Here is a 25,608-nt window from a genome sequence, read left to right as displayed (position 1 = left end):
GTTTGACCAATTCAAAATTAAAATACCTAATAAAAACTCAAATTTAGCTGAATATACAAATTAATTTCCAACTTTTTAAGATCAACATGTTGAAATTTTTTAAAGCCTGCGGCACTTGCTCGAAACTCTTTTTTCCTTTTGAACCATACTGGCAGAGGGAGGGGTGGGTGAGAGGGTGTACAGTCACCCAAACTTTTCCACACCATTTTAATAATACCATTCCAACGATGGATGTATTTCTCTTGCAAAATTAATTTTAATTTTAATTTTATTTATTTATTATTATTATTATTTAAAGTCAAAGGGTTTGATCCACCGTTTTAATAAACTAATACAAACCGTAAAATAAAAATTTAGAAATCTGGATACACATAAAATTTGTTAGTGATCCATCTAAAAAATGATTACACTATTATTGTATAAATTCTTATTCTAAATAGATAATAATATTTGTCATTTTCATTGTATGTTCGTTAAAAGTAATGTCAAGAATAAAATTCTTCTTTTTTGGTCGTATCTTGAGTAATCATGATTTGAATAGATGTGTACCCATTATTTTTTTATCCATTATATGATTATGAATGCAGATTAATAAAGATTAATCATCTAAACTTGAATATTGATTATGTATCATATTCCTCAACATTAGTTGTATTGATAAAAGTTATCAAAAGCCACCCCTACTTTGGTGGAAATGTATTTTTGTTGTGACAATTTTTTTTATATTTTTAATCTGGCTCTGAATTCAGAAGACAAACATTTACATATATATAGACATTTATTCTTTAATGGACATTATAATCAATGATTGAGATTTACTTTCTAGAACTCAACTCAAATATTTATATATTTACAAAACTCTCAAAACTTATAGAATTTTCTCTAATCAATAAATTTACAGAAGCTCTCTAATGTTCTAGACAATGGCATAGCCAGCATGGGACTAGGGGCAGTTGCGCCCATGATGGCCTATTAATTTTTATTATATATTAGACATTTAATTTGTAAAAAATTATAAAATGGCCTCCTCAAATTGTTATTTTTCCCTAAAATCTCTTTAATCTCTCCTTCTTCTTCTTCTTTTTTTTTTTTTTCTTTCTTTCTTCCTACTCTTATTCTTTTTCAAAAAAAATAAAAAAATCTTACACTTCCTTTCTTCAATAAAAACCTAATTTCTTCCCTTCAAACTTCTCTCATATATTTTTCTTCTTTATTTTCATTTTTTTTCTTTTTAAAACTTTCCTTTTCCTTGCACTCATGTGCAAATTATATTCGATAACCTTATTTTATCTTCTTTTTTTTTAATTTTTTTTTTATCTACTTATTCTTTAAATTTCTTACTACTAAAATTTATACACTTAGGACATGTTTGGCAATCGCTGTGTTTTGTATTTTTGTTGATAATTTAGTGAAAAGGATAAACAAGTCATAAAAACACATTAATGTAATGTTACAACACTAATATTTTTCGGCTTGTTGTGCACTATTGGGGGTTGTTTTGAATTATCATGCTAACTATGTCCATGCCCCCTTGAACCAAATTCTTGGTCCGCCACTAGTTCTAGAATCTTTGTCAACTTTCTCTACAATCCATATTATTCATGCAAAATGAAAGACAATATAACTCTAGCTCTACTCATGTCATGCAGACTCTTTGTACAATCGTATATAGACTATGTGGCATAATCTCCCTGCAAATAAGGCAAATTTTATGTAGCCGCAACTGATTAAAAAGTACAAATAGAATTAAAGTGTGCAACTAGAGAAAAGATATTGAAATAGTCTGCCTTGAATATTTATAATCTTTAGCAACCAATCCAGCCTTGAGCCTTTCCATTGTACCATCAAGTTGGTATAAGATGGTATACACATGAATGGACAACTAAACCCTGTTTGGTTCCAATTTTGTTTTTTGTGTTTTGTTTTAATCTGAAACAAAATAAGTATTTTGTTGTAGGGTGATTTGAATAGTAATCGGAAGCATGTTTGGTAACGTTTATTTGTTGCAAGATTTTTCAAAAAAAAATATGAAAACATGTTTGATAAAAAAGTGTTGCAAATTTGAAAAATATAATGGTTAATTTAAAAATATTATTTAAGGGTTTTTCAAAATAATTTAATTTAATTTTTATCGTTCATTGCTACATTACTGTTGTTATAATGCTCAAACAAATAAAAATACTAAATTAGTGTTTCAATTTTTTACAACTATTCACTAAACGTTTCAACAATACTACACAAAACAAAATATTTTTTACCAAATATATTTTTTTCACTGTTTACTATTACAAAACCCAACAAAAACAATAATAACAAAAATAAAACACATAGCAAATAAAACCAAATTTATGCTTCTTGGAAGTAAGGGAGTGAAGTCTATATATACTAAAAATATGATATTGGATAATGATTAAAGTTTAAGTGCTCCAAGTGGAAGTTGGCAGTGTGGAACCATAACTCTTAAAAATAATATACGAAAGGTATTATAGAATGCTTGAAAAAAATATACCACGTATCTATTATGGACTTCACTACCACACACATTTAAACATCCAATTTAGAGATTACGTGACAATTTTGTTAGACACGGCTCTATAGTTTATTTTAATTTTTTCTTCTTATTTCCTTACTTTGCATAGAAATTAATTCTTTTTTTTTTTCTTTCTTTTTTTTTTTTTTATCATATATAGAAATTACTTATTATTTATGTAGTCTAGTCTGTACATGTATTTCCACGAGTTACGCCATGGTAGATAGTAACTACAATCCAAACATTTCTTGCAAAATTATTTTTATCGTTTTTTATCATAATGATCACGCTAAGAGTATGAGAAAGCCATCAATAAACTTTATATCCATTTTTCGCTTACAAGGTCTATAAAATCTAGGTTTTTCAAAAAAATAAAAGGAAAAATTCAAAATATTTTCATCAATTTAGAAAAGAAAGCAAAAAAAAAAAAAAAAACAATTCAAATTTTTTGTTTCTAGACTTCATGGTCGGATATAGATAAGAATTTGTATTACGGTTTTTGAATTAATTATTTATTTATTTATTGTCAGTTTTTCAATTGCATAACTAAGTAACCAGTAACCCCATAACTGTTGCGTCATTTCCACGTGAATTCAAGATGTGAATCCTCATTTGTGTTCATGTATTACAACTCAAACTTGGTTAAATTGCACAAATGAACAAAAGAATTGACTAATAATATTTTCATAAAATTGGAAAGAATTGGATTTCAGGCTCCTTTGTTTGAATATATATATATATATATATATATATATATATATATATATATAATTGTCGTAAATTTTATTTACAAAAAAAAAAATATTAAAATTTAACAAAAATAATTTACATATCAATTTTTAATAAAGTTATTTTTCTTGCCTCATCTAATTGACTTGTCCTTAACTTCAATCTAAGCATTTACCAAACATCAAAAATAAAAAAAATACTTTATCTAAAAAAGACATCAAAACAAATGGAGGCCTCAAAGTGGAATTTTCAAATCTTTTTTTTGACCAATTCAAATTAAAATACTTAAGCAAAACTCAACTTTAACTAAAAATACACGTAACTTTTCAAAATTATAAGACCGCCATGTTGTCAGTCTTTAAAGCCACTACTACACTGGTGTGGTCCTCGAAGCTAGCTGCTTTGAAGCTTCATTCAAACAGCTCTTTTACTTTTGGACTATAAGAGTGTACAAAACTACTTTAAATAATTTTTTTTTATTTTTTATTTACTTTTACAAAGCATTTCCTTTCTAACATACACATGATTTGTGATGGTAGTGTAACGGATTCAAATAAATATCAATATAAATTGATTGAATCGATCAATTTATGAAGATGTGTAATAATATCAAACCCTGAAAAAAAAAAAAAATTTATAAGCCAATGCAAACCATGACACCCACCCACATATTTATAATAAGAAAATGTTATAGGCAAAGTGTTGTTAATCTTGTGCCAACATTGTTGGAATTATTTAACTTTTTTTTTTTTTTTTTTTTGCATTATAATGTCAAAATATAATATAAAGACAGTAAAGTTTTCTCCATAACGATTGTGAAATTCATCATTTTCGGTGTATACGGTCTAATATATTGAAAAAGAGTATCATTTTCTTTCGATGAAATGATTAACCAAAACATTAGATACTCTAATTAATATAAAAATTATTGAATTACCAAAGGTTAAAAATAAAAAAGAATACCATTAAGTTATACTTTTTTATTGTAATGACAAAAATTTCTTTCTATTTTTTTTTTTTTTAAGACAATGATTCTTACATTTGGATAGTGCAAAAACTTAAGAAGGGTAAAATTAGAAGATTGACACTTTCAAAAATATTATAACTTAATGGTTTTATCAAAACTTAAACTGATTCGTCCTTACAAATAAGAATAAACTCTATTAACTTGTTATTCAATTCTAAACACTTAAAATTAAAATAAATAAATAAACTAAATTAAATTTACAAATATTGCTTAAAAATTTTAATACTTATTTTCACTTTGGTCAACCAACACCTAAAGAGGCTAAGACTTATTGATAATTTTTGTGTTTAATATATGGAATTAAAATAAAACAAAGAATTGAAAGTAGACTTGTAAAGTCAGTATGGACCGATCCCAAAAAAACAACAACCAAATAATGTTGGCATTGCTACGCTTCTCTCTCTTCGCCCGACCAAAAGATCGCCTCGTATACACCTTTACAATATGGTACACGGACCAACACGCTACCAGATCACGTGGACTCCACATTCCCTATCTGACCTTTTTTCACCATCAAACCTAAGCTAAGCCTCACTAGTGGCTAAATCCTAAGGTCTATATCGTTTAATTTGGAATGTATTTTATAAAAATATTAAAATATTTAATAAATATCATAATTTTGTTGTCATTTAGAGTTTGAATTCGTTAAAAAATAAAGTATCAAGAAATAATGTATTCAAAGATTAAATAATTGCTTCATATTTTGGTTTTTAACAATGTATTTCTTGTTTTAACACTTTTTTTAATAACGATACACTACCAATTGTCACATATTGCATGCCTGATAAGTATCATTAATTTAATCATCTAATATATAACATCACAATACATACCGCTAGGTCACATGTAGAACACTCATGCAACGACAATATAAATTACATTATTAAATTTGCATAGTTTTTATGTGATCGATTTATAAAAAGGTTTCCCTAATAAACCTGAACCCATCCAAATAATAGAAGTGAATCCTGATCCTAATTTAACTTACTCAAGATTCTAGCTAACCATGGTTAAAATGCTTAACTACAGTTAACTGTCTAGTTATGACTACTCTGCTATGGTTTCAGAGCAGTACAAAGAGACTGTCCAAAAAACTCGCGATATTTTCATATGCCATACAACGACACGAGATCAACATATTATGAATTTTATCCAGAATTAAATACTGAGTAATTAATTTTCCAAATTTAAGATTTAGGTTTTAGAGAGAGAAGAGATAGATAAGAACAAAAAAAAAAATCAGGTAGAGAGAGAAAGAGAGACCTGATCTTTAACTCTTGCTTTTGGATTGTTCCAATGGCAACAAAGATTTTGAGGTCTCTTTTCTCTTGAAAGGAAGACGGCGTCGTTCTGAGTTTTTGAGTCTCTGTACTTCCCTCCCTCTCCCTCTGTAGGCATATTGAATCTGATCCACCATGATTTTCTCTCTACTCTGATTTTCTCTCTCTTTACTCTGAAACTAAATAGAGGGGCGGTGACTATGGAGTTGTATATGACTATTATCAGCGTCATCATCGACCTTCAAGTGTTTTATGAAGGTTTTTAGGTTAATTTGTGAGCTTTAATTGTCAGAATCTCATATTACTATTGTTTCAGATATTGCATTTCTTAGGTACTCTGTGAGGAAGAAAATTTGTTATATATATATATATATATATATATATATATATAGAGGGAGAGAGAGATTTAAACTGGAATCTGAATAAACTGAAGTGTCTTATGCTGGCTTAGATTCGACCTTTGATTGATAGCAAAAAAGCGTTGGACGTGTGTGTGTGTGAGTGAAGACTAGAGGGAGAAGTGTAGTTTTGTTAGGGTTTTGTTGAAGAGAGAATCGAGGAAGCTATTGAAGATTTGTGTTTGTTTGACACATTCGCATACTCTGGCCTTTGATTTAAGGAGGAACGAAGTCCATAGCAGAGCTTTTTGTCTCTCTGTGTTGAAGCTATGCTTTATATGGTCACTCTTGGCTCTGATCTGTGGCATAGATAGGTAATAATAGTATTTTCTCTCTCTTCATATATATGTTTGTGTGTGTGTGGTATTTATTGTAGTGGCTATCTCTTTCTATTTCTTTGTTTGGAAGTGAATGTCTTACATGATTATATATGTGTTGCAGCTTTGATTCTTGACAGCATTTATTGAGAAAGAGAAACAAGCAATTAAGTAGAGATTTTTTGTTCATTCCTGTTGAAGAACACTGTTTGATTCTGTACCGACTGAAAATTGCAACAATTGGGTTCGAGAACAAGCAATGGAGGACAAAGAGAAGAGTTTGGACTCTCAACTATGGCACGCTTGTGCTGGAGGTATGGTTCAAATGCCTCCTGTGAATGCCAAGGTATTCTATTTTCCTCAGGGCCACGCCGAGCACGCCCTTGCCAGTGTTGATTTTGGGGCCTCACGGAGGGTTCCGTCGCTAATCCTTTGCAGGGTTGCTGCTGTGAAGTTCATGGCAGACCCTGAAACTGATGAAGTTTATGCCAAGATTAGGTTGGTTCCGATTGGAAACAACGAGCTTGATTATGGTGAAGATGGTGTTTTGGGGAGTAATGGGTCTGAAGCCCCTGAAAAACCTGCTTCTTTTGCGAAAACTTTGACTCAATCGGATGCCAACAACGGTGGGGGTTTCTCCGTTCCTCGATACTGTGCGGAGACTATATTTCCCCCCTTGGATTACTCAGCTGATCCCCCAGTTCAAACCTTAATCACGAAGGACGTTCATGGTGAGATTTGGAAGTTTAGGCATATCTACAGAGGGACACCTAGGAGGCATTTGTTGACCACAGGCTGGAGTAATTTTGTGAACCAGAAAAAGCTGGTTGCTGGGGATTCAATTGTGTTCTTCAGGGCAGAGAATGGGGATCTATTTATTGGAATACGGCGGGCCAAGAGGGGAATTGTTGGTGGCCCTGAATCCCCATCTGGATGGAACTCTTCTGCCGGAAATTGTGTTATGCCTTATGGGGGATTTTCAGTCTTCTTAAGGGGAGATGAGAATAAACTAATGAGAAATGGTAGTAGTGGGAATTTGAACTCTAGTGGTTCGAAAGGAAGGGGAAGAGTGAGACCAGAATCGGTTATCCAAGCTGTGTCCCTTGCTGCTGAAGGGCAGCCCTTTGAGGTTGTGTATTACCCTCGTGCAAGTACTCCGGAGTTTTGCATTAAGGCTTCGTCTGTTAGGACTGCAATGAGGATTCAGTGGTGCTATGGGATGAGGTTCAAAATGGCATTTGAAACCGAGGATTCTTCCCGGATCAGCTGGTTTATGGGAACTATAGCTTCTGTTCAGGTTGCTGACCCCATCCACTGGCCTAATTCCCCATGGCGGATTCTCCAGGTATCTTTGTATAAAGATAGAGCTCTATTTTCTCAAATTTTTTATTCTGAATTTTGTATTAACTTCTATTGATGTATTTATATTTGTTTTAGCAATGTCATTTTGCTAATCATGTTCCTTTGCACATTTAGCTTTCGGTCTTGTTTGTTGATATTGTTGAACTGCATGTAAATAACTCAGATGTTCGGTAATGGAAGTTTTAACCTTCATAAATGCTGCATCAGTGCATAAAAACTCATTACTTTGAAATCTCTTGATCTGTGAGTCATCTTTCGTTAATATCTTATAGGTTTCCTAATTTGCTTTTGATGAGTTTAATTTATCCTGCTGACTTGATATTTCCACCTCACTTCCTAGCAGCATATGCCATATGGTTGTATTTGTAATTGAATGCCAACTCACTCATAGCTGTTAGAATAAGCATGTAGTATTACATCCATAGATATCACATGCTAACATAGTTGAGCATTACTGCTTATTATACGGGCATATATTCTTGGATTAATGATAGTGTACTTCTATTATAATACAAATATTCCAAACATTTTAACTAAACTACATGACATCTAGTACATCAGCTACTCAAATTTAGAAGTTCTTATTTCCTCCTTCCCGCGGTGACGGACAGAAACCACATCCTGCATTTTCCTTAATATTCCATCTGCAAGTTTTATTCTTTCCAAAAACTGACTTTCTCTGCAGTTTGACAATTTTGCACTATAGGCTTACTCTTCATGTCAAGTAATCTATTGAACTATGGTTAGAATAGGAATACTAGCTGAAAGGTACATCTATTTACATGGATTTCTTATCTTTTAGTTCTGACACATCAAGATGCTTGAGATGTTACAAAATAAAGATGCCCTTATCGCTTGAGTACTTGTAGGATTCCTGTGAACTGCATGGGTAAAATGCATAGTGTAGGTGTTTATGCACAATTATGAAGCTAAATTACTCTTCAATGTTCTTCTAACTGGTTCTTTAATTCTTGCTATTGTTAATATGTTTGATTCCTTTACGTAATTCTTGATTTTGCTAAGACCTTATTTTGGCCTTTTCTGTTCTTTAAACAATGATGTGAAGAAACCTTTTGTTCTAAACTTTCGTTCACTTATTTCGTTCACTTATTTCGTTCACGGTGGTTATAATATGCCATTTAAGATTACGAAGTTGAAGAGGTTACTTGGGAGCTCGAACAGGAGGTTCGCTCCAAGTATCCAGCGTTGTTCTCTTCTCCAAGTATGGTTTGATTTCGGGAACGAAATCCTTTTAAGTCAGGGAGAATGTTCCTGTTTTTCCCCATTTTTCATTTTTCAAGAATTTTTGTTTTTACGAGTGCACTTTCGTCTTTTCTCGTTTTGCGTGCCGGACACTGTGGGGTGTGCTGAATGTTTCTAAGAGTTGGGTGAGACATTTCTCTGGGTTCAGGATTCTTGGAAATGCACCGGATGTCATTTCGGCATTTTTTCGTTTTTCAGACCGGAAGGTTCTTGGTGGGATCCGCTACCGGAATTGTTGTGTACAGGAGTTGCGTTACGAGTCCATGGCATTTCATGCATAATTATTTTGTGCATAATTTTATGTTATGTTAAATTGGGTGGTTATGTAATTTGAGCATATATATATATATATTTTGTGGTGGGAAGTTAAAGGTGGGATTTTTGTGTTAGTGGTGGGACCCATCAATGTCCCTTTTCTCTTTATGGCCAATAGGCCATTGCATGGCCTCATTTTGATAAGAGTCGAGCACCATTTAACCAACCATTGGATTTTCGAATTTAGGGCTTTTCTTATTTTTTGAGGTAGGGGTCTTTAATACATAATTTCTTGTGCTTTTGTGGGTTATTCTTTCTTAAATTGTTGTCTAGCATGCTTAACTTGTGTAAATTATTGCAAAATTACTTAAATGTTGTATATGAAATGTTGTGAATAAGCATACATATATAAAATAGAATTCATGTTTTATATGCTTACTATGCTAGATCAATATTGAATGAAAGCACAAGTTATGAAATTTATTTTGAAAAGAATGTGTGAAATTCTTTGGTTGAATTGGTGATTAGAAGTATAAAACATTCATGCGTCCATTAGGAAAGGAAAGAGGAAAAGTGTTTTAAGACAAATGAAATTGTTTTGGGAAAAATGTTTTCTAAAAGTGTTTGCGAAAATCGGACGTCTAGGAGTCGCCTAGTGGTCCATGGCGTTAGTATGGTCTACAGGAGACTAGGGAGAGACCCTAGCGTTGTTGAGCTAACTAGGCTGGATACGACTGTGATACCCCTAATTTCGGAATACGGGTTGATCAAATCCGCGCACAAAATTAAAGGATATCAAAACAATTAAAGTATTTCAAACAAGTACAGAGTACAAAATGAAATAAAAGAATAAATAATACGCTGAAAAAAAACTAATAAATAAAAATTTATTAATAATTCTCCAATAATTACAACTCGGAAATTCCATAACTCAAGGACCCCTTAAAACATTATCTAATAATTTAATATTACTTAAAAAAAATACACAAGATGAATAGATGAATGACAGTCTCCCAGTTGCGGATCCTCAACCTCGAGACTGAAACCTCTAATAACCTGAAAAAATCGTGGGTTAAACCCTACGAGCAAGTTCTCTCTACTAAATCTCTGAAAATCAATAAGTAGATCATCTCTGATCAAAACCAAACCTAAAAAAAAATTTAAGTTTAATAAACAATGATACACATACGTATAAATAGTTATATATAGTAAAACCTTCACATCCCTTAATAGTTTCATTAATTTTCAAAATCATTAAACCATGATTAAATATAATCATACTTAAACTAATTCAAAACTCCTTTTCTTTTAAAGAGAAACCCCTTCAACCTTAACTCCATTTTAAATAATTATTTAATCATTTAAATACTAAAATATAATTCAAAAAAAATTATATTTAATCCAAAAGTCAATAATGAATTTAATTATTTAAACCATATAGTCAATACCTAAACTTTGACAAATAATCTATATCTTTACCAATATTATTTTATTAATATATATAAAATAATACACTAACATGTCACTACTAAATTATTCTAATTTAAGAATATTTAATCCTAATCCAACTTATACATACAGTATCCATTGATAAATTTTAATCATCTAATACACAAAGCAATTTAATTATGCTTTAACAATTCAACTATGCCATTATAAACATATTTATTTATATATTGGTAACTCAACCATGTCTCCTTAAGTATATATGTTTATACTTTGGCAATTCAATCATACCTCCATAAGTATATTTATTTATACATTGGCAATTCAATCATGCCTCTACAAGTATATATCTTATACTTTTAAACTAGCAACTCATCCATGCTTCATATGTATGTATTTTATTCATACAAATACTTAGGCACTATATTTACGCCTATGACAACTCATCCATGTCTACTACTTAACTATGTATCAACTTTAAATTTAATAGTAAGCTAATTCATACGTAAACATCTCCTGCAGATTATAAGTATATCACAAATTTACTAACCAACATCTCCAGATATATCAAATAAGGATAATAATAATCATCATCTTAATTGATATATATATACATACACATATATTATATAATATATAAATATGTATAATATCATCCATAATAATCTTTGATTATTTAAATCATATATATGTACATATATATCAATATATATATATATACACATCCCTCCATCTTTATCCTAAATAATTAAACCATATATACACACACACACACACACACACACACACACATATATATATATATATATATTTATATGTGTATATATATTTATATGTGTATATATATATATATATATATACTTCCTTCCATATCAATATATTAATTTAATTATATTTACGCTATTTAAATGCTACTAAATATTGTCAGAAATAGTTTCCTATCAATACCCCATCTCGACCATTTAAATTTCGAGTAACAAAACAAGCAAAAATAATAAGTTGAGCTCAATCGATATTGTGAGCGCGTCCTCACTGGATTAAAGACTAAGATGCTGACACGTGGCGCACTCTGATTCAATGCTGCATCAACTCTGATGGTGCGCACCGCACTAGATCTTTTCTCGCAACTGCATGGTTCTCCATGGCCTGCGCTGCACTAAATCCGTTCTCTATTCAATCAATCAACATCTATGGCTCAGACTTGTGGTACACTGAATCTCTATGAACTCGCACCACACACAATCAATCCACACATATTTAAATACTCCAATGGGCTAGATTAGTGTGTGCACCATGATAATATGGACCGTCTAACACTGGATTAAAATCCTATTGTTCTAACCCTATTGTTAGGTCGATAGTACACAGACGCCACTTATACAAATATAAATAGACAGTATATATATATATATTTCCAATAAATATAGAAAAATAAATTCTAATAAATTCCCAAAAATACCAAAAAAATATCAGAAAATTCCAGAAAATTTTAAAAAAATTCTAGAAAATATAGAAACCCTAATTAAGCCTCTTGGGACACATATCAACTTATAAAATTAATTTTTAAAATATATGCAACACATATATACAACAATAAAAATCTAAAATTCCAAAAATAAATTATAATAATTCATATTTTAAATATTCCGTTTTAACCATCATTTAATTAATAAATTTAATCTTAAATTTTGATACTCAAAGTGAAATCCTTATGAGTTCTAAGAAGAAAGTTAGAGAAGAACTCGCCTGAAGGTTTCGAAACGAAACCGACGCTTTAAGCTTTAATTGTTTCTTCAAATTTTAGCATCCTCTTTCTCTGATCCGGCCTCCTCTTTGTCGGCCTTCTCTTATTTTCTCTCTCTACCTCTCTTATTTTTTCTAACGTGTCAACCTTTAACCCTAAAGCCTTGTGTATATTTATACACATAAAAAACCAAATCCTATTCCAATTAGGACTCTCAAATAATAATCTTTAAATAATATATATCTATAAACATATATTATATTACCTGTATATATATATATCTTCCATAATTAACCCATTGGTTAATTAAATTTTATATATCAATATATATATATATATATATATATATATATATATATATATATATATATATATATATTTTCATAACAATTATTAATTAATTATATTTATATATATTTATAATTAAAACAAAAATGATCATTTACATAATTAAATAACTATGGGCCTTTATTAATTAACCCAATAAGGCTTCATACAAGCCTAAGACCACGTCTTTTGGTCCAACTTCCCTTAAGCCCAAATCTAATTAATTTAAATAAACCAAATAATTAAATAAATACTTAAATTTAAAAATAAAAATAAAAAACTAATTACACTAAATACATAAACAAAACAATAAATTACAACCAAGTCACACCATACCAATAAAATCAATACGCCAACAATTCAATCAATAATTAAGCACACGCACAACAATCATCATATCAATAATTCACGAAATATATATAAAATAAAATAATTAATCTAAGCACTCGATAAAACAAATCAATTAAAAATTAAAATAAACGCAATTAATTCAAATTGAATCAAATAAATTATTTAAAAATAAAATAAAAGTAATTAATTTCAATTAATAAATCTTTTAAAATATCGGAGTATTACAACGACGCCTTAGAGTTTCCTTATGGTCGTGGATGGTTAGCCAATCCTCCTTTTGTGACGCCTTGGGTCAGATTGCACTAACGGTTTGGAAGATGAAACGGTATTGTTTCGAAAATGGGGAGTGACATTGCATGAAATTGCATTCCATGACATGACACGGCTTGTTTATGACTTGGTAGTTGTTGTTGATTTTGATGTTGAGTGCCGTGATCCCATTTTGTTTACTTTTTATTCATTGTATGGATTCACGGGGTCACAAAAGGAGTTCTTAGGTGCCTCCTACTGAGCTTATGCTCACCCCATTATCTTAACATTTTTTAGGTTCGAGAAAAGAAGTGGCAGACGAAAATCCACTACAAGCCTAGTCGGGTTGAAAAAGATTTGGACTTCTTTTGTGTTTGATGTGTATATTACCCCTTTGTTGTAAATTGTATTAAGTGGCATCGTGTATCTATTCAACGGGTAAAAATGGTTTTGAGACCTCGGCACCATCTTTTAGGGTCTCGTTAGGATTTTTATCTTCTTTTAGGTTTATAACTTTTCAACGATATAATTTAAAGTCATTTTGTTTATGAACATTGTAATCGGACATGTATGATGAATGTATGATGAAATCAAAAGTTTTCCTTACGTCGCCATGTTGTAGAATTCATTGAATTAGCTTGCTAAATTGTTTATTTTACCATTCATGTATGTTGGGACTGATGGGGTTGAATGTACAGCTTAGAATTGCATTGGGGTAGCAAAATTTCAGACGTCCCAGGTTGGGAGCTGGCTCTCCCTCTTTAGGAGTTTACTCTTTTTAGTCCAGTAGCCAAATTTCATCAAAAACATAGCATAAAGCCCGCTCTTTTGGAGTGGAGCCTACTCCTTTGGAATGGAGCATGCTACTTTGGAGTGGAGCCGAATCCTTCTGCAGAAAAGAGGTGGCTCCATCCAAAATGGGAGCCGGCTCCCTTGCTGTTTGTCTCTTTTTTTTAATTCAGACTTTGGATGGCTATAACTTTCTCGTTTCAAATCCAAATGGGTTCATTCTTAATTCAAATTTCAAGTATTTTCAGTCAGCTTTCCAATGAAATTAATTTCACTCAAAAATTCAAATCGTAAAGAGAGTTATGTGACCTTTTTAGTGTGGACTGCTCCTGAATTCCTTGAAAACGAAGGACACAATTGTGTGAAATCCACATTCTTATATTCGAGACTTTGTGTCATGAGTTCAAATGACCCTTATGACTTATGTTGACCTAGTTAGACTCATTTAGAGTTATATAATTAATTTACACAACCTAGTTGACCGTTTTGCCCTCAGTTGTTTTTGGGTTCAGGTAAGAACCCGGCTAGCGATTCGGACCCACGAGTTCGGGTCGTTGCAGTCCGTTGAGTGACATTGACCCAAACCTTAAGGTGCGTCGGTGCAATTTACCCTAATTTAAAAAACCAATTTTGTATGAGCCTGGATTTTTCTTCACGTATATAAAACAAAACTGTCAATTTCAACAAAAATGTGCTCTTCTTTCACACATCTTTTTCCATTAAGGTTCATATAAATATATGTGTACGTATATATGTAAGCATATGTGAATGTTTCTATTATACGTGATTCAAATTTCTGCGCATATTGCTGTAGAAGGAAACAAATCCGATGTCATTTTAGATAACCCCATATGGATTTCATACGACCAATGCAAATTACCAAGTTGATATTTAAGTTGATAAAGTTTCACAAACATAACTTACAATGACATAGATGATTGAGAAGCAAGCAATTGTCCAATATCTTCCTAGATATGCGTCAGCCAGAAATGCTCCTATTAGTGGTGTGATGTAGTAGGTTCTAGACCAATTCAAATCATTCTTAGAAGCGGTAGCACTGTGCTGGTTCAGACGATGCTTGAAATAAAGCACGAGATTGATGTTACGGCAACCTTTCACAGCATTCATTTCCTGCCAATCACCAAAAAAACCTATAAAAATTTTGACACAAATTTCAGATTCTTTAAACTTGAGTAACTGATTAATAAGATGCATACATACATAGGATAAAGGGACATGCCTTCCATGTTCCTGTTTTCTTCTTATTGACAGGATTCCACCGTCCTATCTTTCATATACATATCATCTTCTGCCAGGCTTACCTTCCCATCTTTATAGTATAGATATCATCTTCTGCCATGGAAGTCTAAAAAGTGCTCTATGCTTGATTTAGCATTCTATTTGTTTAGCTGGACATTGCGCACAGACAAAGAAATTCATTTCATGGAGGAGACAAATGAATGAAATTTTGTTACGACAAATGCAACGAACCCAAGCAACAATTACGTAACACGACAGAAAAGTAAACACACCATGCAAAAAAATTTACGTGGAGACTAGACGAAAGTCTTCACTATGTGTAAAATGAGAAATTACAAGTTTCAGCTCCTCACTCTCTTTTCTATATAATTTTCAGTGTCTCTGGATAATACACTTCAAACCTTAAGCGCCCTTATATATCAGGCTACAATAGTACTAATTAAGGTCTACGACCCACAAGCAAAATGGGCCAAAAAAATTTCCGTTGCAACACGACCCGACAACAAATTCGGGCCACAACATCACATCTTAACAAAATGAATGAAATTAAACATAAAAAAAAAAAAAAAAAACTCTACACAACTAGGAAAAAAAAACTTTACACATTTTTCACATGAAAAGTTTATGTTTTATCATTTCACTCAACTTGAAAGCATAATGAATAATTAAGTAGATAAATAAAAAACAAATAAATAAATAAGGTGGAATGAAATATAAGATGAAGCCCAACTATTCATCAAATCATACTTTTGCAATGTCCCAATCACAAGAAATGATGATGATGATGATATTGAAGATCACATTACCAGAGTAACCTAAAAGGATTGTCTATCAAAATACCGCCAGTGGTGCTTGTAACTTGGTGCAATTGATCTTAAACCTGCGATGCTGAAAAGACAAATTTATTGAAAAATCATTAAACTAATCATATTTTATGTGATACAATGTTAAAAAACTGATAAACATGTTCGTAAAATTAGCAGCCCCCTGCCTTGCAATGCACAAAAAGAGATGTCCATGCGGACATACAAGAAATCATAAACTCAGAAATGAGGCACATTATCAAGTCCCACGTTACGAAACAGAAATGAACTTGTATAGAGCACATAAAGCACTAATAACGAAAACATGCAGCATATAAGTCCATCCACCTCCCATAGCTTGGAAATACAGATATTCAATATGAAGATAGGTGCCCGCCTAGGCACTTGGAGTGGTGCCACATGTCAAGTTAATGCCAGATCAAGAGGGAAAGAAAAAAGAAAATAAAACGCATCCATAATACAATTTTTAAGTTTCTACTATGCAGTTGTTGAAGGCATAACCATATTACATACAATAAATTGAAATTCCTTGTCCGGACTTGATAGAAAATATATTGAAATAACACCAAATTTCAGAACAAGTTCTTACAAAGTTGAGTAGAGTATTTCAGGATATTCACAAAATTATTAATACTACAAAGCATTCAATCTAATAAATTGTGGACGTCCAAATACTGAATGAACATCTCATTTAGCTCTGACAAAAACCCAGGAAAAAAGTATCTGATCTCCATTGCTGCATCAGCTTCCATATAGTCCTAGGCAAACAAAAATATGTAATAAATAATTAAACATTAAAAATAAATAAAAATTTTGAAAAATTAAAATTCACACCTTTTGGTTTCCCAATGATTGGTGCAAATATTTTCTGGAATGCTTCACAAAGTTTGTTATCAACATATTTAGCTCAGACAATGAAGAACCGTACTTGCACGCGCTATGACTTGATTTTGAAATTTAAAATTCATCATGTCATATCCAAGAAATTTCTTTCCATTTGCATGAGTTTTATTTACGATTATGTAACGCCAGTCCATTCCACATGGAGGATACGTGAGTGCGTTCATCGTTTGCCTAACTGAAGTGACGGAGCTTTGAAGACGTTTCTCCATATAGTGCCCAATTGCCACGTAATAATTGAATCTCTCTTTATCAGTCATGAGGGCCGGGTGATTCCTCAGATTTTTGGCGCTATAACACAATAAAGCAATTTAATAAAAGTTAAAGAAAATACAAAAATGATATTATTGGATGATGCAAGTGGAGAACTCACCTGGCCTTATCCAACTCAAAAAATTTCAGGAATAATTTCCAATCCAAATTTGTTGTATTTGGCTGCTGACATTGTTGGGTTAGAAAACTCTTGAGGGCCTGCAAGTCTTTCTTCATTGTCAGTTGAGAAGGCGTTATCAATTGGAACTTTCTGCTGGAAAAAATGAGATACATAGTGTTCCCGCCTCTCATCACATATGAAGAGGCGTCATCGAGAGCACCATGTATCATGTCCTTCTCATGAATATCCTGGATGGCACCCAAGATGTTTCTGCAAGTACAAAATATTAAACTCTAATATTAACATTTAAAAATATATATATGAATAAAACAAAACAAAATTAAAGAACCTTATGGATGTTTTCCAGAAAGGGTTCAAGTCCAAGCTGTTGTAACTGTTCCTCACGAAGAATGCCTCTTTTGAGTAGTGCTCTCTCATTGTCCACTCTGAGTAGTGCTCATCAAAGTGGTCATAAACCACTAGAGCATTTTCCCCTTTAGAGTCGAGAATTACGTCTGATAGGAGATAAGGATTTCTGACATCTAATGAAAATGACGACGCAAGTGAATCACAAAAATCTGGCGGACGACGGAATACTCTAACTTTTTCACTCAGGTCTGCAAATCTTTGCCACTCACCCTCCCATGACCTGCTCATGTCATCCTCGGATTTGTATTTAAAATCAACATAATAGGTTTTTTTAGCAGCGTTCTTGAATTTAACCAGAGCTTGCTCAGCTCTCTTATCTAGATCCTTCGAATTGGTTTTTAACATAGACCTGTAATTCGACATGGTAATTTTTGCTGAAACAGAAGAAATTCAAACCCTATAAGTTTACCAACCCAATCTCATCAATGCGGATCAATTTGAACAAAATAAAGAGCAAGATCAAAAGAAGACAGCAACAAAACAAAAACAAAAACAAAAAACCAGGAAAAAAAATAAACAAAGGGAAGATCATTCTTACAGAGGAGAGGGGTTGCTTCTTAATGGGGTGGGCTAAATCAAAATTTATCAACCAAAATCAACTGTTGTTTAATTCAATTTTAGTTAATTAACAACGTTTCTTTAGACAATTGACTGATTAAGGCTTAGAAAATCCTTTTTGGATAATTAATAAAAAAATTACCAATTTATTTCTAAATTATTCACCACTCAGTACCCTATATCTTCTTTTGACCAATTTACTAATCCTATTTGAGAATCTACTAGTGGAAGCAGAGTGTGAGGTTGTTCATGGCAAGCCCCTTCCAACACTATGGAATTCACTCAAAACCATGCTTTTTGTAAGAGATTTACCCTATACTAATCAAAGTTCTTGTTATGATTTTTTTTAGTTGTGAAAAGATTTACATTTAAAAAAGCTTGGCATGTTGATAAAAATTGTTTCAGATTCAATCTCGGAAGACTTCCGATCCAATTCAGATTCTTCTTTTTTTTCTTTTTTCATGCCGAGATTCAAATTTTCTTGTAGACATAATTGCTAACAAAAAAACAAAAACAGAAATAGAAGTTATAGTAATAAATATATATATATATATATATATATATATATATATATATATATATATTTGTTTTGCTGAAATAAAATGTAGTCCATGGGGGCATTTTGTAAGAAAAAAATGTGATACTTAAGGAGTATTGCCTAAAAAATATAGTTCAAAAAGTTATTTATTTATTTATCTATTTATTTTTTTTCAGAAGCTCATAATATTATTTGAAAATTTAAACATAGTTGAGTGAGATTTTTTGCACTCTACTCAAAAAATTTAATTCACAAAATTTGTCATTTTACTTTCCTCTAAACAATGAAAAATGAACCAATAATTTAAAAAATAAAAGACTTAAAAACTCTTCTAAATCATATCTCTCTCAAATATGAAATGCTTAACAAGTACAAACAAATTATAAATAAGTCAAATTTGGTCACTGGTCACTATCTAAAAGTTAGCTGTTACAAGGAGAGATTTGTCCCACATCGGATCGAAATGAGAAGTGACAAGAGTATAAATGGATGGATATGTAATATTACCCAACAGTTCAAACTTTTGAATAAATAGACAAACACCCCGTTACATTAGCCCACCACAAATCAGCAAAAATGATGAAAAGCTAACAAGCAAGCACCTACTTTACTGAGCCAAATGACAGATCTGCTTTCACACGCTACATTAGCCCACCACAAATCAGCAAAATGATGAAATGCTAGCAAGCAAGCACCTACTTTACTGAGCCAATATTTATTAAAATCAGAGTATTAAAAACAAAATGTAACTAATCAACAGTATACACAAACAACAAATCTAATCTAATGAACAGGGCAAAGAAAATGTAACTAATCAAATCTAATCTAATGAACAGGGCAAAGAAAATGTAACTAATCAACAGTATACACAAACAACAAATCTAATCTAATGAACAGGGCAAAGAAAATCGTACCCTTGCAATACTCAAAATTTGAACAAAGGTTGGCCTCTTTCTCTCTCTCTCTCTTTACTTTAATAATATGAGAGTAGAATTTGAGAGTAGTATCTTGAGACCGAGAATAAAATGAGAAGAAATCAAATTGCCATTAAGAAAAGTTACTCACAACCATTAATAGTATTTAACACGGCCACCTACTCGGTCAAAGGGTCACTGAAACTCTCTCAACTCTGAAATTAGGGCCGGCCCTGAGGGCAGGTGCTCCGATTTTGCCCAATTTTGAAGGGCCTCCGATTTGGCCCAATTTTACTCAAGCTTCATGAAAAATAAAATTACTAAGGCCCAAAACTTGAAAAGCCACACTTGAGCCCAGCAGACTTATATTGCATGCAGTTATAATTGAAAAACAATTAATTATACTAACCACCAAAGAAACAATTAATTAAATTAGCCTTTTAAAAAAAAACAATTAATTGAATTAGATTTTAAAAAAGTAAAAATAAAAAAGGAAAACCAATGGCATACCAAAAGTAGTCAACATTGTGGAGATTTCCAACACCATCCGAGTATAACCGTTGACCCCCGCCGACCGGACACTCCATAAAGAAGAAGAAAGATGAAAAAATTATATATATTTTGCCAAACCATGATGCTTCTTTTTGTACTTTTTTGTCAAGTACTTATAATATATTTCATGAAATATTGTTAAATATATCTTTGAATATGATTAACAACAAACTGAATCTTATTGCATGAAGACAAATACAAAGTGGTATTGTCGAAACTTGAAAATCAAATTCATGGTACACGTTCTTCATCTAATTATTCTTTTTTTTTCTTCTTCTAACTTACTCAATTTGATTTATTTTTCTAATAATATTGAATATGTAGACTATTTATTGGTGGTGATAAATTTATTATTATTGGTTGGTTGTCATATGCAAACTGTACTGGCACACAGTTATTTGTTAGTGGTGATAAATTTATAATTATTAGTTAGTTGACTTATATACACTGCGCATGCGCACAATTATTTATTAATGATTAACACAATTATATTGTAGTGTGTTAAGTTTTGTTTGACTGTATTACTTATAGAAATTGAAAATATCCTATGAATATATTTTACATACTCATCGTCTATAATTTATTATTATTATTATTTTTTCTTTTCTTTTTTTTTTTTCTTTTTTTTTTGCATGTGAAACTTTATGTGTAAAGGGCCTTAAATGTGAGAATTTGTCTAGGGCCTCTCAAAATTTTGAGAGTCTCAGCCGGCCCTGTCTGAAACTAAGTAGAGGGGCGATGACTATGGAGTTGTATGTGACTATAATCAGCGTCATCATCAACCTTCAAGGGTTTTTTAAAGGTTTTTAGGTTAATTAGTGAGCTTTAATTGTCAGAATCTGATATTACTATTGTTTCAGATATTGCATATCTTAGGTACTCTGTGGAGAAGAAAATTTGTTATATATATATATATATATAAGGAGAGAGAGATTTAAACTAGAATCTGAATAAACTGAAGTGTCGTATGCTGGCTTAGATTCGACCTTTAATTGATAGCAAAAAAGCGTTGGACATATGTGTGTGTGTGTGTGTGTGTGGATGAAGACTAAAGGGAGAAGCGTAGTTTAATTTGTTAGGGTTTTCATAAAAACAAGAGGATCGCCTTGCAGCAAGTCCTATGAAGGAAAAAAGCTTGCAGCAACCTGTGGGAACCAATGCAGCAAGTCATACGAAGGAAAAAAAACTTGCAGCAGCCTGTGGGAATCAAGCAATGCACACATTGTGGGATAACAAACTCCCCAAAATGGAGGAATGGACCTATACTTGTGGGATTCGATACAATTCTGGTTGTCTCTTACTAGAGTATCATCCGGCAGCAAGTCCTACATTTGTTCCATCTTTGCACACCATCTCTCACAAGGAGATTATACTGATGAGAAAGAGAGTTAGCCAGGAGGCCGCAGTGCCCGAGACTCACCCTGCATTGTCACCCACCACCTGAATTTGTTTCGCTGACAATGGTCAGTATTCATAGTCTCAAACTCTCCTTTGTTTCATATATGCTTTGGGTGGGGTTTGAGTACAAAGTTTGAGTGAGATGTAGCAGTGCAGATGAATATATGTTTTTGTTTTGGTAAATGAGGAATATGGGAAATAGAATGCATAGATCCTTACCTTCATGTTGTGTTACTTTTTGGGAAATTTATATATTGCTATCTCTAATTTATCCCAATGACGGAATGGTTAGTGCTCAATTATGTGTACTAGGAGAAGTCAATATTTCTAATTTCTGATTAATTCTATGTGATACAAGATGCTTAGCTTCACATGTCTCTCTCATCATCTCATGTAGTGTGCTGATACTAGGATCAGAATGGGAAAAATTGGCACCTTCCAAGCCCAACCAAAAAAGCCCATTGACACATAGTTTAGCCCAGCCCATTGAAATTACTTAAGTTGTCCAAAATTAAATTGTTAAAAATTAGCATATGCTGTTTTATTAAAAATTAATGACCTACAATTCACCACATAATTTGTTTTTCTAAACTATGTCATTTTAACTTTAGGAAGGAAAACTATGTCATTTAAGAGGCAATGTATGCCCAGGAGGGCCGTCCCCCCGACTTAGCTCTACCTATATAGTTAATTTTTATTTTTATTTATATATATATATATATATATATATATATATATATATATATATAAATTTGTATACAGCGACTCTAAAATTATTAGTTTCTATCATTTTTTTTTTATCTTTTCTTTTCTTTTTTCCTTTTTTTTTTTCTTTTTTTTTTTTTTTTTTTCTACTTCTTAAAATTATCCTCCTTGTTCATAATTCTTTTTCCTAATTAAAATTCTGACTGTGCCCCTAATATATAATGTTTTACCATTACAAATACATTACACATAGTGACATGGAGGATTAATCCGACTGACTTTTCAATTGATAAAAATAAAGTAGACGAATTGTTGTTGTCTTCGGGGACGCATCTTGGTGTTCACATGGGACATCTCTTGTCCTACCGTTGGGATTCAACGGTTACGATTTGTGCAGTGGTCCAAAACATTTTTAAGATAAAGAATTAATTATATATCATTATTTGACAAGCAAAATTAGAGTGGTTATGTTTTACTTTTTGGTCATATATTTAGAATTAATGCAATGCATGAGAAGAGATCACCAATATATTACTAATTAGTCTAAAAATAAAGTGTATCACGAATAAAACGAGTGTTAAATTTTATAGTCGTGACATTAAGGTGGTGGTGGTTATGGGAAGCGCCGAGATGACTTGATCAGAAAAACATTTCAATTAATTTAGTGCGAAGCTGCTGTTGATTGTCAACAAAATCACGAGGAATCCATTACACCGTTGACTGACCTAACAATGATAAAAAAAAGTGTGTGTATATGTATATATATGCGTGTATATATTATGTATATGAAAATAAAGCGAAAATGATAAAGAAAGAAACGAGGAAGCGAGGGCGACGGCCACGACCGTCGGATCGGCACTACAGCCGTCTCATTCAACGTGTTTACAGGGAAGTATCTCTTTAAACTACATATGACATTAGATGATGGGCTGTTTTATTCACGTGGACTTGTTTGAAATCATACACACAAAGAAAAACATGGAGTGAAAAATTAAAATTAGCAAATATTTAAACTTAAATAAATGAAATTTTTTGGAAGATCGATTCAGATTCTATAAATATGTAGTAGAGACTACACTCTTCTAAACCTCGTTAATACTTTGCCACCAATTTTTTTCCAAATTAATTTTGGAAACGACTATAGCTAAATAATTTTAATTTGATTAGATATTCTTTTTAATGTGAGTTAATTACAATGATCTTACGAGGTTTGGACAAAAAAAATTTAATATTTTTTATACAGTAGATTTGGTGATCAAATTTTATAACATAACAATTTTGTCCTTCCCTTATATAAAAATTAGGATTGATTTTTCACACTCAAATCAACTAGTAACTGATTTAAGGGAAGTCAAAGTAGATTCAAGGGAAGTCAAAGTAATAAAGGTTAAAAAATTTATTTTATATAATTTGCCCAAATTTAAAAATACAAAATTTAAAAAAACAGTCAATTTAATTTACCCTTCTAATATTTTCGTGTTGATTTTTTAATCTTTAAAATTGTAGAATTTTAGTTGAAAAAAAAAAAGGGTTAAAGAAAATTATGTACAACATTACAAGAGAAAGTGGTCATATCAGACAGTAATGAAAACGTTGGCTGTCGTGTGTGTGTCGGGTAGAGGACCTAAAAAACATGTTTTTGTGGTTCGTTTTAAGGCTTCCCTCACCACTCATCGTATACATGGAAGGCATTGCCCCTTTACTCGAAAGCGAAAACTCACCCAACTACTTTGAGTGGGATTGGACCCATTCATTTGCCTAATCAAATCCGGCAACTCATCTTCGGTTCCTACAAACACAGGGATTCTTGGAGTGTCTCCACTTTTCAGCATCAAAGTTACGTCTTTGAATAAAAACTCCTACCCTCTCCGATGCACTAATGGTTTCAGTTTTGTCTACTAATGAATCATACGATCATCTATCATAACATACATATTACAATTACAGTCTGATCTACTAACTTTAGGTTATATTTTGAGCTGATTTTTTTTTTTTAATACAGTGTAATCATTTTAATATTAGCTATGTTGTAATTTTTACACTATTTTTTTCCTCCCAAAATATGCTAATTTAAAATAGAGTTCATGGCAATTATCATGAAATCAATCTCACATTAACATTACTCAAAATAATATATGAAATGCAGGCTCGATTTGTTTCGGTGTAAAATATTTTTTTCGAAAAATATTTTCTTTTTTCAAGTAGAATGTATTCTTTTATTTTTATTTTTTGATATTTGACCGAGGTTGAGATCGAGTCCATCGGAAGGGGCGTGCAAAATAATTTGTCAAAAATTAATAAATAAATTATTTTCGTTATGTTTTAATATTTTTTTTCTTCGTAAATATTTTACGACAATCAAACACCTTGAAATATAAAAATATTTTACACTCGAACAAATGAAGCGGGTGTAATGGTGAAACACGATTACTTGCTTCCAAAATCATTTACAGTGAGGTGTATTAGAAAACAGTGGGAGAACTAATGACAGACTTGAATCACTTGACCATGTGCTTTAAAAAGTTCATAAATAAACCAAATTTTAAAAAAGAAAAAAATAATAATAATAACTTGCAGGAATAATGAGGATAAACCAGGCTCGTAAAACACATTCCTTACCTACAAAATATATATCCATTCTGAACTTCACTGTGTCACATTTAAACATCCAATTTGTATCATTTGTCTCATAAACTTTGGCTAAATTTTACAAATTAACAAAAAGAATTGAATGATAAATATTTTCATGAATTTGGAATTGGAATTCCCCTAAATTGTACCACAGATTTGGATTTCAAAGTTGAATTTTCATATATTGTTTGACCAATTCAAAATTAAAATACCTAATAGAAACTCAAATTTAGCTGAATATACAAATTAATTTCCAACTTTTTAAGACCAACATGTTGAAATTTTTTAAAGCCTGCGGCACTTGCTCGAAACTATTTTTTCCTTTTGAACCATACTGGCAGAGGGAGGGGTGGGTGAGAGGGTGTATAGTCACCCAAACTTTTTGACACCATTTTAATAATACCCATTATTTTTTTATCCATTATATGATTATGAATGCAGATTAATAAAGATTAATCA

The 25,608-nt window shown here is 31.6% G+C and overlaps 2 protein-coding genes across 2 annotated transcripts; one reads left to right on the top strand and one right to left on the bottom strand.

The window, feature by feature from the left end:
* The first annotated feature begins 5,475 nt into the window (after positions 1-5,475).
* LOC132269568 (auxin response factor 18-like) lies at positions 5,476-13,884 on the top strand. The gene is made up of 3 exons (XM_059770805.1): positions 5,476-6,278; positions 6,406-7,626; positions 13,576-13,884. The coding sequence occupies exons 2-3, from the start codon at positions 6,541-6,543 to the stop codon at positions 13,654-13,656; spliced, it is 1,167 nt and encodes a 388-aa protein (XP_059626788.1). The 5' UTR covers positions 5,476-6,278; positions 6,406-6,540; the 3' UTR covers positions 13,657-13,884.
* Positions 13,885-16,572: 2,688 nt separating this feature from the next.
* LOC132269567 (uncharacterized) lies at positions 16,573-19,970 on the bottom strand. Its single transcript, XM_059770804.1, has 5 exons — positions 19,864-19,970; positions 17,774-18,227; positions 17,425-17,694; positions 17,080-17,342; positions 16,573-16,909 (listed from the first exon to the last, which is right to left on the bottom strand). Exons 2-5 carry the CDS (start codon positions 18,214-18,216, stop codon positions 16,893-16,895), a joined length of 993 nt encoding a protein of 330 aa, XP_059626787.1. The 5' UTR covers positions 18,217-18,227; positions 19,864-19,970; the 3' UTR covers positions 16,573-16,892.
* Between the last annotated feature and the right edge of the window lie 5,638 nt (positions 19,971-25,608).

This window comes from Cornus florida, unplaced genomic scaffold, assembly GCF_030987335.1.
Source record: "Cornus florida cultivar Cherokee Brave unplaced genomic scaffold, ASM3098733v1 CherokeeBrave_3.0.0_Hap2_Chr08, whole genome shotgun sequence".
NCBI lineage: Eukaryota > Viridiplantae > Streptophyta > Magnoliopsida > Cornales > Cornaceae > Cornus > Cornus florida.
The sequence above is the reverse complement of the archived record's forward strand: the minus strand, read 5'-3'. Positions and strand labels throughout refer to the sequence as shown.

Coding starts and splice junctions, on each gene's coding strand:
- LOC132269568 (XM_059770805.1), top strand. CDS start 6,541: ATGGAGGACAAAGAGAAGAGTTTGGACTCTCAACTATGGCACGCTTGT. Junction 7,627..13,575: donor CCCCATGGCGGATTCTCCAG/GTATCTTTGTAT, acceptor AACATTTTTTAG/GTTCGAGAAAAGAAGTGGCA.
- LOC132269567 (XM_059770804.1), bottom strand. CDS start 18,216: ATGTCGAATTACAGGTCTATGTTAAAAACCAATTCGAAGGATCTAGAT. Junction 17,695..17,773: donor TTCTGGAAAACATCCATAAG/GTTCTTTAATTT, acceptor TTGTACTTGCAG/AAACATCTTGGGTGCCATCC. Junction 17,343..17,424: donor TTTGAGTTGGATAAGGCCAG/GTGAGTTCTCCA, acceptor ATTGTGTTATAG/CGCCAAAAATCTGAGGAATC.